This window comes from Clarias gariepinus, chromosome 5, assembly GCF_024256425.1.
Source record: "Clarias gariepinus isolate MV-2021 ecotype Netherlands chromosome 5, CGAR_prim_01v2, whole genome shotgun sequence".
Classification (NCBI taxonomy): domain Eukaryota; kingdom Metazoa; phylum Chordata; class Actinopteri; order Siluriformes; family Clariidae; genus Clarias; species Clarias gariepinus.
Genome location: NC_071104.1, coordinates 16167096 through 16182882, shown reverse-complemented (window position 1 = coordinate 16182882; position 15787 = coordinate 16167096). Strand labels below are relative to the sequence as shown.

The window sequence follows — 15787 nt, the reverse complement described above, 5'->3', positions numbered from 1 at the left end:
ACATCAAAAACCATCTGGCTGCTTTTAAAATAAAATTCTTAATCCAAAAAAAGAAACCGATTTTTAAAAGCACACTGTAATAAACTAGCCACTAACACTAGCAACATTAATGACTTAAGACGATAAAGACATTTAACAGTGCCTTCTAGAATACGCACTATTTTTAAAATATAGCAAAAAACATTGTACAAAATAAATTCATTTAAATATTCTATTTAAACAATAGAAGAAACTATTATCTTTGCTCCAACAAAAAAAGTGTTTAAATTATTTTTATTCATGAAAATGTGTCAAAATCAAATGATTTTTTTATGGGGGGAAAACCACAATAGCTTTACACACACATATGCAGATTGTCGTTGACCACACAAATAAGGAATCTAATCAGTTAAAAATAGCACTAAGCACAACTGGGGACACACGATTAGGATAAAAAGAAGACTGCATAGAACATGCATTGTACAGTATTGTACACTATAATGCTCGATAATTGATTTTGTGTAATTGCTTTATGGCTGGTGGTTAACAGTCTTTTGTGGCATGAATGCTACAAAATACCAGGATTTATAAACTCCTAACCATAGTTTCCTCTGCCAGAAGATTTAACCTCAGCTATAAAGAAAGTTTCTGACAAGATAAACTGGTCCTGCACATCCCTGTGACGTGCTGTAGTTAATTACAGCCATGCAACAGCATGATTGTGAGTACAATATTGGTTGTATAAACAGAAAATTGGGATATTTAGTACATTTCAGACATTATCTACACACACACACACACACTTATTTTGGCTTCTATGTTTTTAAAGGTAGCATGAAAAAGCTATATGCCACCTAGCTCACTTTGATTTAGACCTTCTCATTAAAGTTGTTTCTGCTAAAATTGGTTTCCCATATTCTTTATTTGTTTTTCTTTATCTGACAAGTGTTCACATTTTAAATCAAAGATTTAAAAAAAAACATAAAAAAAAAACATTGTTTGCCATGTTCACTGATAATGCCACAAACAATTACAGTCTTAAACTAGGTAGTGGAACTTGTATGGCAAACACAGACAAATGGAGTGATACAAACAGTGAGATGTCCAACTGAAGTGAGATCAACCAATCAAATATGTATCCCAAAAATATCTGTATTATTGTAAATTTCTATATAGAATTATACTCAGTACTGTGAGATACATTTCTTCTTTTTTTCTATATTATAATTGAAACCATTTCTGAATTGTACCTTAAACACCTGTAGTTCATGCTGTTAAAGCAAACCAAGCTCTCATCCGATAACGTATTTGCAGGACCAGCAATGCTCTTCAAATGTTCCCTGGCGGTAGGAGTAAGCAGGTGAAAAAATAGAAGTGTGCTGAACTTTCAACCTGAGGAGCAGACTTGTTGACTGAAGTTTTGTCCTGAGGTCAGCCTTCACTCAGCACTAACTTTTAAGAAGAGCCAGCACGTGTGAAATGCCCCTTGGGGATGGCGTCCAGCCTCCTTTGAAGCATCTGCTCCATGCTGTGCTGTTTTCTTTTCTGCCATTGCTGCTGGCTTCCTGCTTGGAGTGATCCTGTTGGCTCTTGCAACAATCAACGATGCACACTTGCAAAACACCTTTCTTACATTAACTACAGATTTGAAGGGAATTAAGAGTTATGATCCATACTCACCAAAACATTACTATGACACTCTGGAATGTGCACACTAACAAAAACCAATAATAATCTCCCAGCTATGTGACTTAATCTTGGTTACTGAGGTTTTAAAATGCAATTTGTCAGTTTGACTAGCACATTCTTGATCAATGGCCAATGGGAACATGCTCAACAATTACAAAGTCAAATAGACTAATAAATAGAGAGCCAGCTGACATAACATAGTGTCCAAGATGAAAGACACGAATAAAAGATGGTGGATATGTTCCACATTCCTTAACACCAAGGGCCACATGTAAGACAAGAACTTTATTCTGCTACAAAGCCACAGTTCTGACCTTCGAACACGCGTCACTGAGTCGACACCTCTCATCCTCATTTATATCATTATTTTGTTTCCATACAAAAGAACACACTATAAACGGGGACAGTCTCTTTAATCGGATTCTTGGCATGGACGTCACACAAATGTGGCATTCGTGACATTTAATATCAAAGCCCAATTTAACCAGCTGGCCTTTGCTGCTGCTCTAACTTGCGTTTCAGCATGTTGTAGTTTTCCTTGGTCCCTGGAGCACTGGGATCCAGTTTTAAAGCAAGCTCATAATGCCTCTTAGCCAATTCCAGCTTCCCCCAGCGGTGGTACAGAACAGCTGAAACAGCAAAAAAAAAAAAAGAATAAATATATAGATAGATATTATACACACACACACACACACACACACACACACACGCAGCTTTAATACCAGAAACATTGCAATAATCCATTATTAGCCTCCTTTAAGTCTTGACAACTGATCAGTGGTATCCAGCTTTGTTCATCGATTTATGCCTTAGCAAACACAACAAACAAAGAGAAAAAAGACTTCTGAAGACAATATCTTGCAGAGATGAACCCTGATACATTTCTACAGCAATGAAAAACCTACCAAGATTGCCATGGCAACTGGCAGCATTGGGATTGATCTTCAGTGCATTTAGAAAGAAACCTTCCGACTCCTAAAGAGAAAATGAACTTGCAGTAATGGTATGTTTGCCACAGCTAGTTATAAGTGAAAGTCTTTGAACTAGTAAGATGACATTTATTTCCCTTTATTACAAAAAACATTTTGAAAGCTGTCCTTGCTCTGACTGCACAATCACATTAAGAGAAAATAAAGCAGTTAGGAAATCATACCTTGTATTTCTGCTGCTTGCCCAGCACATTGGCTAATGAAAACATGATTGTGTGGTCTTTAGGTAGTATCTTCAAAGCCTCTTTTCCTATCATCTCTGCTTGGGCCAAATTACCTACAATCAATTGGAGAAAATAACTAGACAGAATTAATTAAGAAACAGCAAACACAGTTACCATCATAATTATTTTTAAGTCCTGGTTCAGCAACTTCTTACAAAACAAATCTCAAACAATTTGATTTAAACATTTGGGGTATTATATATATATATATATATATATATATATATATATATATATATATATAATTTATTTCCCTAAAATATATAATTTTATATATATATACGGGAACGCTATATTTGTCAGTAATGTCCAGATAAGTTTTTCTCCTCCAACTGGTTCAGTTTTCTAATTAGGGTTCAACACAAGGGCTACTGATTTATTGATCCTGATGTCAAAACTTGCTTTTAACAGTGAGTTAAAGGAGTCACAGTTGCCAACATTATGGCTATCCCTTAACAAATTCATGAGCAACAGAGGATTCTCCTCCACCACAGGAGCCTGAACATGACTCACGCTTTGCACTAGGGCGTGTCGTCCCACCCTACTTGCCTAGCTCAGATGTGAACAAGGACCAGATGCAATTTTCTTTCAGATCATTGGTAGTTTACTTTGTGGGACCTTGAGATATGATGAGGCTGACAAATGCAGCAGAAGACGTTCTGAGTGCCAAGATTTTTTTGGCAGGGAAAATTGAGCAAGAGAGCCAAAGCACTCTGGTGAGTATCAACCTGGCTGGGAGAAGTGTGTGCTTAAAAGGGTACAGTTTGAAAACTCAGCCATTGTCCACACACCAGGGTTTGACTTGCTTTAAAACATTCCGCAGACATTTCATATATACATTCAAGCACTGATGAGTTCTGATGCCGCCTGAGGGTGCTTATTAAATCTGGGTGTCATTTACTTGATTATGATTCCAATACCTAAATTCTTCACACAATTATCTATCAATTTAAATTATGTCCTGTGCATATACATTGCACACATGCAGTATAAACTTACAACACATACAAAAGAGTATGTTAATAATATTATTGGCCTGCATAACATCACCAGAGAATAGCTACTTGAGTTAACCACCTGGCCCGTTATCAGAAAAGGAGCAAAAATAAAGAAGAGAAACTAATTGGTTTAAAGGGTGGACTAATTATGTGAGAGGGCCCCATGTGTCTGAGTGCACCTGATGCTCAGCATCTGTAGAACGGAGCTTTATACCTTATACACTATGGAGGAGGGAGGGGAAAAAAGTGAATGATTTGATTTGAGATCGTTTTCTTTCCCACTGTGGGGTTTAAGGTATTTCTAATAAGAACACTTACTCAGGTTATGCATACGATACTCTCTAGCCACAAGCACTTGACACCGCTCATCTGTTTTACATTAAACAATGTCTGAGGAACAATAACCATGTTTACATGCATGCAATTATCTAAAAATAATCACTGTCGAACACAAATGAAGGAGTCTTCTTATAACGTAGATCACATTTCATGGCAAAAGCATAATTAATCTAATATTCCATCTCACATGAATCCACACCCCACATGTAAGATACAGGCCTGGATGTTCGTGATTGTTAGGCATGTGTAAAAACAAGGCATAATTATATATTCCTGGTATTTCTATGATCGTCAGTGCAGGCGGAGAGCAGTGCAATTGTACAGAACATGGGGGTTAGAATGAATACATTATAGAGAAGTATAATTATGTGACATCTATTCAGATTTAACCACCTCTCATTACCTTTAAAAATCTGTGTGCTGGTGAATCAGCAGAGTGACATTTTTCTAATGATATATAATTAGAGTTCACCTACAGATTTTTAGATATGTGTGTCCAACATGTGGACACACATTTCCATGTGCCTTTATGATTTATCACTTGGTATTATCACTAGGGATCTCGTTGATATTTGTGCGGCTATTTAGTAATAGACTGAAGAGGCACTTTGATGTCCCAATTGCATATTAAATACTACTTTCAAGAATCAAGCCTACTGTACTATAGTGACATCCTAGCAATCTTTTTTACCCGAAACTTATTATTAGGGAAAGACGATGGTTCTTCCCAATACAAAATCAATAAATAAGATTTTTTTTTCAATATAAAACAATCATGATACTATATAATACTTTACAAAAGTCCACTAACAACAAAGTACGACTCCAGAATACTTGCGCTTTATTACTCTTTTTCAATTTTGAGGCTCTGGTTTTATGTAATACGTAAAAATGTTCTTTATGTAAAAAACAATCTAGAAATGTTTTTTGAATTCTGCTTTATTAAAGGTGAGACTGAATTAATGAAGAACGATGCCTGAATGTAGCTCGTGTTTGTATCGTGTGTGCATGGCTACATGACACAAGCTGTGAATTATAGGTATATTTAGCGATTTTAAAGAACCTAACCCTTAAAGGTTTACCTAAATAGTTTAAAAAGTGTGAATTGATTGTGAATAAAAACCTGCACAATCAGTTCCATTAATTGAATCAATCAAAGATCCATTACAAATTGCATAATCAATTAAATTGTACAGCTTTATACATGATATTTAAACTAAAACAGTCAACCAGTAATACAGTAGTTTCTCCAGATTGGCTGGATTTGTGTCACATGGCATGCGGTGGCAATCAGAACAAACACAGGGCTGCTATGTTAAGAGTCTGAGTAAGCAAAAATACTGTTCAAGCATGATCAAAATCGAGTTACATACAACAACATATATCGGTTGTATGTTTGTTGTATTAGGTATAATGTAATCAGTTACATTATAGCGTTACTTTCTGATAAACGTAACTAGTTAGAGTATTTTTCCATTGCAGAAAATATAAACCTCTTTTGTGATTCCTCATGCATGTTGTTTTAGTCAAAACCTTTATAATTATTCTACCATCATCAGTCAGCGAAGTTTGGCCCTACTACAGTAATACCCATACCTTACCTACGCGGTTTTGTGCGGTGCCCGTACTGTAAGTACAGTTTATCATGATTCACTGCGAGTTTTGGCGCTATGATTACTTTTCCATCTTTCGGCGCGTCGGTCCTCGCATAGTCAAACCGAATAGGTGAGATAGGGGTATAACAGCGGGGTCGGGTTATCAGGGGCGGGGCTTGCAGGACAACTTTCACACATGCACACTAACGGATTGGAAATGACTGCTGTCTGTCTCACGAATTACATAAATTTTGTAAATAACAGATTAATTTTTTTTTAAAATGACTAAATAACTGAGTACTTAAATGGCGGACATAACGCGTTAGATTACTTGTTACATCAAAAAAGTAATCCAAGTACTAAACGCGTTACACTCAACACTGCTGATGGCACAGGCATATTCCAGGACTTAAATTTGTAAAAGGGTGTTCCTGGGAGGAGCATGTGGAATCACTTTTACACATTTACTGGCCACTACATTGTGTGCTTTAATCAAAGCTAAAGGTAACGAAATGAAATCTTTTTTTTTTTTTTGGCCAGGCGGTGTATTTATCCCATTTTTACTTACCAGTGTTATCCAGTAGTATAACCATGTTATTCCACGCCAGGCTGTGATCAGGCTTCAACATGGTGGCATTCTTCCAAGCATTCAGAGCATCCACATGACGATTCTGATCGGCATACTATCAAAAATAAATAGAACAAAAAGAAACTATTCAGTTTATTTAATATTTTTTAGACCTGAAGTGGTGGTTGGTTACAAAGGTGACTGTATATGCTGAATATTATTTGAACAAGAGGATTAAAGTCAGTCAATGATCTTGCTTTAAAAAAAAACAAAAAAGAAAACACTATAATCACAACACTCACCAGTCGACCCAAATTGTAGTAGCAATCTGGATACTTCTTCCTGAATTTAATAGCGTTCCAGTAGCTTTTCTCGGCCTCATCGTATTTTTTTAAACTGTTCTGCACAATTCCCAGATTCATCCAAGCAGCAGCAAAATCTGGCCTTCAGAAAGTCAAGAAGTTGTGTAAAGTATCAGTATTTAAGTTAAGCCTTTAAGTTAAGCGTTTATTTGTCACATATACATTACAGCACAGTGAAATTCCTTCTTTGCATATCCCAGCGTAACTGGGGTCAGAGCGCAGGGTCAGTCATGATACAGCTCCCCTGGAGCAGTTAGGGTTAAAGGCCTTGCTCAAGTGCCCAACAGTGGCAACCTGGTGGAGCTTGTAATCGAACCGCCGATCTTCTGATCAGTAACTCAGTGCCTTAGCCCTCTGAGCCACCACTGCCCATGCACTTTTAGACAAATCAGTACATGTTAGAGTATATTACTCTTTTGTTTACTTACTGGATGAGAACAGCTGCAGACAGTACGTCTTCTGCCTCCCGCAGCTCGTTTCTCTCTTTCAGTATATTTCCCAGATTGTTCATGGCATGGACATATTTTGGGTGTAACCTATAGAAAACAATGCAAATGTTTTGTTACATACAAAATTATATAGATAGGATGGTAACGGATCATTTGTGTTTATCACTTTTTATTAGCAACATCAACACTTTTTTCATTTAAAGTGCTGAATGTTACAAAGGCCTAATTTGCTGGCTGCACTAATAAAGTACTTTTCTCAGCACGTACCTCACAGCTTCCCTGTAGTACTTGATTGCAGCACTCTGGTTGCCTCGGTCAGCGAGGTTTTTGCCAACATTATAATGAACCTACAAAAGGAAGACAGAGAGCCAGAAAAGGTCATCGGCTTTATTGTTCACACACTGTTGTGTTTCAGAATGTTTGACTTTTTTTTTTTTCTTCTTTTTTTTTTTTTGTCCAATCCCAAGTATTAAATCGCTTTATTTCTATGTCAAAGAATTTTATAAGAAAAAAAGTCATGCACCGGATAGAAGTGCCTTAAACATGGCCTTACCTTGGCATTCAGTGGGCAGACAGACAAGGCACTAGTGAAAAGGCTCTGCTCAGTCCTCCATTGCTGACTGCGCAGGGCGCAGCGTGCCACATTGATACCCAGCAGGGCCAATGTGGCTGCCTGCAGCAGCTTCTGCAGGTGGGTGTTAGGGATGGAACAGACAAGCACATTACAAAAAAGCACATTAAACAGGACTGTATGGTGCCGAGAGCCTAAACTAAAAGCAAGATTAGTTACGATGAAGTATGGCCTGAGGGTGGAGATTAAGAAGGAGGAAAGAGAAATGTCACAGGCCAGGCTGTCTACCTTGGGTCTCCTCCAGCGACCACAGCAATAAGCCACTGCGTAGGCCAGGATGAGGCAGTAACCAGCAGTGGAGAGGTATAGGACACGCTCAGCTATCACAAAGCCAACACGAAAGAACAGATTACTGGCTGGCAGGAAGGGAATGACCAGCAGCACTAAACCAAAAGTCAAAGTCCTGAAACAAACACAGACACAGATGTCATCTTATGAGCAGGCAGTACCCATCCCACTTTTCAGCTATTTAAATGAGCCATTTTATGGTACATAAATTTTAAAGGAGCACATTTCCATTGTGTTTAGCAGGGCTGAGTCAAGGCGAGTTATCTTGTTGTGTTACGGCTCACCTGAGGGGAAACATTTTGATCAATAATTCAGGAAAGCAATTTTATGTATTCTTTAATGTTGCCTCTCTCTCTAGCTACTTCGAATTACCATACAAATAATACTGTCAAGCATGCTCTTTGCACTAGGGAGTACTTTAAGTTTATTTAACACAGAGTAAGCACTTTAATAAATATTTCACAAAGTGTCTACTGAAATGGGCACAATATGTTAGAGCTGTCCAAACTCAAATAACCCCCCACCCCAAACAATCCATTTAACCAAAGCATGTGTAGTAGAAGCTCAAGCTGCATTTCCACCCACTGAGTGAGTGGAAAATGCTGTTTAGAGATTGTGCGATTCTCACCTTCTCTCGCTGCTGTCTGGGGAGCACAGAGCTTGCCTTATCAAGCCAATCAAGCAGGCCCACAGCAGCAGCAGCCAGACGATTCTCCAGTCACCGGCTGATTTAATAAGAGGTACACAGCCCATTGACCAATCAAAACACAGCCACCAGGGACACAGCAGCAGCCATGCATTCAAGGAGTAGTAGTAATTATAGTTCACAATCTGCCAATCAAAGAGAACAGGAGGTGTTCAACATCAAAGGCGCAGCAAACGAGAGGAACATAGAAAAAAAAAAGATCTGTCAAGACACTGTGCTAGAGAGATAAAACAAACGACGATTCGGCACAAGGTTCAGGCAGAGAAAGAGGGAGGTCACTGTGACAATAATAACACAAATAATCTACTGGAATGAAATCCTGTAAACACACTACAAATGGCTATACTAACAAATTAATTACCCCCTGGTTACAATAAACTTTTAACAAGATAAAACCAAAACACGTCAACTTTAACAAAACACATCTTACCCTAAAAAACAGATTTTCGGCAAAGGAAGCTGGGTTGTCTACTTCAGTGAAGGCTGGGGGGCCTGTACCCATAATCTTCCACCTCGCAAACAAAAGCAAGGAGCCTCCCAAAAGCAGCAGGGCCAGTCTCACCAGCAGTCCATTTCTGACCTTCTCAATAACCTGAATAGGAGTTGGGAATTAAAAGGAAAGGGAAAAAAAGAAAAGATAAATCCAGAGAGCCGTTATGCTGTCACCAAATAAGTCTGCATGTTCTGTGTGAGGAGGACACTGACATCTGTAGCTTTCTTTGCCACTAGAAGTCTGCGAGTCAGGTCATAGATATTCACATCGCAGATCACAAGGATATCAAATGAAGCATTCACTCCCTAAGGAAAAAAATATGGCACCAAATATTAGATTTTCTGCTTTTATACTGCTTGATATTCCATATAAAACGAAAATGCACATAAATGAACTGATGTTTATAAACATACCAAAACAGTAATTCCTTGTTCTTTACATAGCATAGCCACAGCACAGAGCAAAAGGCTGACTATTATCCATGACATTGAGAATCTTTCAGTTTTGTCACCAGCTAAACAGAGAGACAGGGAGACAGAGAGAGAGAGAGAGAAGGAGAGAGAGGGAGAGCATACTGCCACTATAATATTTCTCACTACAAAGCAGTGTAAAAAAAATAGCAAATAAATCATCAACATCTTCACTTTTTCACTTACCCTGAAATGCTCTACAATATGAAAGGAAGGAGAGCTGGAAAAACAGGGCACATAAGAGGTCTGCCCGGCCCACAATGCCAGCCACCTGAAGCAGACACAGAGTGCAGCATGACACATTAATAAGAGAAATACTAGCTCTTTAAGAAACTTTTTAGTTTAAGGTCATTCTGTGGTTCATTATGTAAAGCAAATAGCCATTTAACTAGGAATAGAGGCTTCGCAAAAGGGCAGTAATTTCAGCAGCAGCCAAACATTTTACAAGCAGTTAAATTGGCTTTTGTTTGCACAGTGGTTAAAACTTCCGTTACCCTCTGGCCTGTGAAATTGCTTGCATTTCTGGAGGTGCCAAGTTAATGATGAAGGCAGGAGGCCCCCTCATTAGAGAGTTGCGGTTGGCCCTGGCTGGAGTCCTGGGGCAATGGCTGCATATCCTTTGATAAATCCAGCAGGCCAAAGTCAGTGGTCTTTCTAAAGCTCCCCTACCGGGTCCTGCACTAGCCTCTCTGTACCTGATTAAAGAAGCCAGCCAGTGGAGTAGCCCATGCCTCAGTGTCCAGTGTAATCACTATCTGATACATGTTCGGCAGGTTAAAGCAGCTATTGTACAGCCATTAGCAGAGCTGATCACCCGCACAACACACCTTGGAAATGCACACCAACCGAGTGAGGCTTTCTATTGTATGTTTTATACAGTGTGCAGGCAGCGGTGTACTGTGTACAGTGTACTGGAAGAGATTACATGCTGAGTGATGTCTTCCTCTTTCTACTTACACTTTCTGTGTGAACCGGGTGTGCAGCAAAAAAGAGTGCAGCCAAGACAGATGCCTTCGGAAACTGTGCAAGTCTCTTTCCCATGGCTTTCCCATCGCAGCCCAAACCAGCAATTAATACTGCGAAGACATCGATCATTAACGCCGAGATAACACAGTGGAAGCCGATGTTAAGCACATGGAAGCCCACCGGATGCAGACCACCAGCCAAGAGGTAGTTAAGCCTGCAGACAACACAGCCATTTCAAGAGAGCACAAGTCCATATCACTGTATTAAATATGGACCTGAAATGAAATTCAGGTATCATCATGTGACATAATTTACAATATGCAATATGGCTGGCTGCTTTGTGTTCAAGTCAAAAGATAGACAATGAAAGTAATGAAAGAGACAGGAATAATAATACATTAAAAATGTATTAAAAATGTATCCTCAGTATGTCAATGTCAGTTAAATCAGTGATCCACTATAACAAATACCTTACTTAATTTCAAAGGATCTTAACCCTCATATATATATATATATATATATATATATATATATATATATATATATATATATATAAAACACATTTTTAATATCACAATAGCATCAGGTTTAGCATTTATAATGTGCTATCCCTGTTCAGCTTAGAAGAATCATGGGATAGTGTGTAAAGTAGACATACCCATGTTCTTGTGGAATCCATCTATGATTTTAGTAGTTGTTTAACTTGTTAAATACTACATAGCATAAGTGGGGAAAAGCTCATATACACAAGGTTTTTTTTTTTGTTGTTGTTGACTTCCAAAAGCTGCACAAGGGAACAGTCAAATGAGCCATTATCCATAACATATGCAAAACAGTGTCAACCTCATTACCAGCATGGGACAAGACCCAGACTAAATAACCCTTGTGTAGGAATTCATTTAAGCGAGTTCAAATGGCACAGGAATACAGAAATTAGCAGAAATTTACAAAAGAAAAGACAATATATGCAGCATCCCAATTTAATACCAATGATTGCTTCTTCCATGTAGAAAATACTTGAGGCCACCTCTTCTGATTTCCTACTGAGAAAAAAATTGCACTTCCAACCATTCGTCTTTAAATTATGCAAGGTCATTTAAAACTATTTCATATAAGCAGGCTAGCCTGTAATGTTATGTTAATGATCAGGTCACTCAATGTCAACGGCATGTTGAGGAAGGAGTTACAACCCCTCAGATTCCTGTGCAGAGAGAAAGGGCAGGTGGGTTTACCTAAAGGTGAGAACAGTCAGCGGCCGGTAGGATTTGTGGCTGGAGTTGCTGCTCAAGTTGCTTCCCCAGAAGTCATTTTTCCAGATGTTACTTAGAGGAGTTGCTGGGTTTAAGTCCTGAAAATCAGAAAGAAACTGTCTAAAATCAACAAGGCTACTTCCTGTTTCCCCAGTTCAGGAGGTTTGCTAGATATTCCGCTCTTCATTTAGCTTGAACCTGAACTGTTTGTTTAGGCGCACGTTTAGACAATACCTTGTTGTTGATTATAGCTTCTGAATCATCAAAGACAAAGTCTCCATCGTAGCTGTTTATGAAGCAAATCAAGGCCACCGAGGCCACCAGCAGGCGGGACTGCAGAGCTTGGATCTTTGGCCAGGGGATGTGTTGATCCCAGTGCGGTTCGCACAGCACCATTGTAACTGCCACTGCTGCTCTCACTGTCTCTGCATCTACTTACTGCACACACTAGAACACACAGGAACCAAGAGTTAAGAACTTTACACAGAGTTGTTACATAGACACTTTTGTCACAGTCTGTACAGCAATGAATCCTAAAACACATTAAATGCCCTTGTATTGAAACACTTGCAATGTGCATATTGATACACGTGCTAATTTCTCTGTTGGTGGCGTACTTCACTTACTCCTGTTAGAAGTTAGCAGTTGTGTGCCATGTTGACAACACAGCGGGATGTTGTTCACACATTTACACATTTTTTTTTCATAAAAAGAAAAATGTCACCGCCTCTAACATAAGTAAAAACCGTGAGTTAGATCCTGACAGCAGGAGAAATTAACATTGGATTCAAAGTTGCAACGCATTGCAACTACATGATGCATTGACAGAAATCCACAAGATGATAAGCATGATGATTGTGGACAGTGGTATAAGCAAGGACACTGATGCTGAAGACACTATGCATTTGAGACAGTTTAGGTAAGAGCGTTCCTACTGATGCCATTATCAGCAGGCAGTCAAATTGCATTGTGGGTAACGTAGGCACAATACCTTATTTATTACCAATACTGATTCTGAATTATTAACCAATATCAATACCCTTCCACTTGTTTTTTTTTAAACTAAGCTTAAAATGGTTAAACTCTTACATAAAATAACACTAACAGTGTAATAAATACATCTAATATAATAGCATATCCTGTCAAGTCTCTTTACATGCAAACAGCCTACAACCCTCCGAGAAAAACAAAAAAAAAAATCCTTCACATTCGGTCTCAACCTTTACCATTTGTTACAGGATCCAAAATGTGCCATATTGTCACTAGTATCTGATAAAAAATTTTTAAAGGTATTAAACGGGATTATTTTGCACAAATGAAAATGACATAAGGATTAAAAATATTGATATGCAGGTTATTCAGGGTAAACCACAACAAGGTAAAAAATTAAATTAATATGTAATACAGTAAATGTGTGGAAAAAAAAAAGATAAATACTGTACTGTAAATCTTGAATGTGTATATAGATAGATAGATAGATAGATAGATAGATAGATAGAGTATCTGAAGAAGGAGGGTGCACACAGGAGTGAGTGATATTGTATTTAAGCATAATGGGAGATATATAAAATATTAGGGAAGGCATTCACGTCAAACCGGGACTTTTGATTGCGCAGAATAACAGTGTTACTTCTCTTTAATTCTCTATATAATCCCCTGCTACACTAATGCATTTATCCTGGTATTTCACTAGTGCTTGTATACCATTAAGGTACAGTATAAAGTTTTCTCAGTACACCAGAGCCAAGAGCCTGCTTTACATCTGAGACGCCAGCCCCCCAGGAACTCCTTTGTGGAAATGGTTAGGAGTTAGGAGGAGGACTGTATGGGGGATTATAACTCCCAGTCGAGTTTACAGACCAGACCTGTGTTGATTTTTCACAGGAAGGACTGCAGTGGCTCTGAGCCATTTATAACGTTTGCACAATTCAAATGTTTTCACTGTGCCATTCACAAATCCCGGTTTGACTTGAATGCTAGTGGTATTCACTAGTCCATGCTGCAGTGTGTGTGTGTGTGAGAGAGAGAGAGAGAGAGAGAGAGAAGGAGAGACACGCCTACCTCTACATGTCAGAGCACAGATGTGTGTAACAGAGCACAGGGAAGAGCTCGCGCTACACAACCAGGTGACTGGGTGTAACAGTGTGTTAGCTGTAGACACACATCACAACACAACACACTCCCATAACGCTCCACACAAACACATTCAGCTCAATGGCACTGTAAACGTGTCTGCAAAGGCACCAGCGAGCGCATCATGCTTTTTCAGACGGCGGTATAAAAACACACGGTGTGTGACCCGAGTACACAACTTAACTCGTACACACCGCTTTTACATGTACAAGTCAGCAACACAACCATTTATATGCAGAGCAGACGTGTGGCTAATCGCTAGCAGAATCTTCCATGTCTGAGCCTGAATTCAATCCTACCTCGCGTATAATGCACTAGATAGGGTGTGACATTCATGAATCTGTCACCCACTAAGTGCACTAACATAGGAAGCGCGGAACCGTTTGCGATTCAGCCCGGTTCATTCTCGCGCATGCGCACAATCTGAAAACCCTGTTGAGGTCGCCTCACGTGACTGAAGTGCCAACGTATTCATGGTGAAAATGTTATTTTGCTCTGTAGACTCAATTAATAGCAGTGTGTTAATATATTTTTGTTGCAGTATGTAAATATATCTGATCTCTCTCTCTCTCTCTCTCTCTCTCTCTCTCTCTATATATATATATATATATATAACGAGAAGAACATGCAAACTCCATGCACACAGAGATGGGAATCGGACCGGGCTGGGAAATGAACCCAGACCCTGCAGGGCATCAGTGCTAACTTCTAAGTCACTGTGCCGCACCATATAGCAATAAATTCAGTATCAAAATATTTATAAAGGTTTTTCTTTTCCTTACATTGCGCACGCACACAAGTTGCACCTATGTCTAAAAGTCACTCAAAACTTATTTGTGTCAGTGGAACGCCAAGCAAAGCGAGTTTAAATGTTTTTGTTTTGTTTTTGTTTTTTTGCCATTTTGTGCAAGAAGCAAGGCTGACAGTAAGAAAAAACTGAGGTTTAAATTTAATTTATTACATATTTTACCTCATTTACATGTCTTTTCTAGATGTTTTAATTGTTTTATATGCAAAAATATAATTATAATGTTGGAAATATGTAATATTGGTAATATTTTTGTTTGGCTAAAACAGAATATCTGCATTATTACAAAAAAAAATTTTTTTTGCAATGTAAAATTTGCCTTAAAGAATTCGCCTCTGAAACAGATTAAATTTGTATGCCAAGGTACCACTGTATATGAGGTTTAAGGCTACTGTTTCCCCACTCACTGCTAAGCGTTGTTACGTAAGTACATCTGTAACTGCAGAGAGCAAAAATGGATGCCCCACTCGTGATTTGCACAAAAGAAGAGCAGTGTCCAGTGATCCATTTTTTGTGGTCTGAGGGTGCACCTGGTGTCACAACAAGTCCCGGAAGAGCATAAACAGAATCGCTTGGACATGTGCAAACACAATATACGTAGGCCGATACTCTAAGAACGGTAAAGTGAATCAACACTGGTGACGAGAATGAGAGTAAACAATAGAGTATGGAACTGAAACATTCTCAATCGTTTAAAATCAGTTTAAAATTAGCTGGAAATTTGATTCTTACATTTTTTTCTGGATTCCATGGAACATTATCAGGAAAAAAGTTTTAACAATCATTAGCACATTACAGTGAGAATCCGCCCTGTAGTCCTGATCTTGCTCCCTCAGACTTTCAGACTGGT

General features: G+C 38.6%; 1 protein-coding gene across 3 annotated transcripts; it reads right to left on the bottom strand.

Moving 5' to 3' along the window:
- Window positions 1-257: 257 nt before the first annotated feature.
- On the bottom strand, window positions 258-14396 carry tmtc4 (transmembrane O-mannosyltransferase targeting cadherins 4). 3 transcript variants are annotated; one of them, XM_053497394.1, is made up of 18 exons: window positions 14058-14396; window positions 12231-12443; window positions 11979-12094; window positions 10738-10960; window positions 9967-10051; window positions 9724-9824; window positions 9523-9615; window positions 9248-9409; window positions 8740-8942; window positions 8052-8226; window positions 7746-7877; window positions 7460-7539; window positions 7172-7279; window positions 6684-6825; window positions 6382-6496; window positions 2822-2934; window positions 2574-2643; window positions 258-2297 (listed from the first exon to the last, which is right to left on the bottom strand). In XM_053497394.1, exons 2-18 carry the CDS (start codon window positions 12390-12392, stop codon window positions 2149-2151), a joined length of 2229 nt encoding a protein of 742 aa, XP_053353369.1. In that variant the 5' UTR covers window positions 12393-12443; window positions 14058-14396; the 3' UTR covers window positions 258-2148. The 3 variants fall into 3 exon arrangements, with proteins under 3 accessions (XP_053353369.1, XP_053353370.1, XP_053353371.1); XM_053497395.1 differs by lacking the exon at window positions 2574-2643; XM_053497396.1 differs by lacking the exons at window positions 12231-12443; window positions 14058-14396 and having other exon boundaries at window positions 10738-10856; window positions 11979-12077.
- Between the last annotated feature and the right edge of the window lie 1391 nt (window positions 14397-15787).

Coding starts and splice junctions, on each gene's coding strand:
- tmtc4 (XM_053497394.1), bottom strand. CDS start 12,392: ATGGTGCTGTGCGAACCGCACTGGGATCAACACATCCCCTGGCCAAAG. Junction 9,825..9,966: donor ATATTGTAGAGCATTTCAGG/GTAAGTGAAAAA, acceptor CTCTCTGTTTAG/CTGGTGACAAAACTGAAAGA. Junction 9,616..9,723: donor AACAAGGAATTACTGTTTTG/GTATGTTTATAA, acceptor TTTTTTCCTTAG/GGAGTGAATGCTTCATTTGA.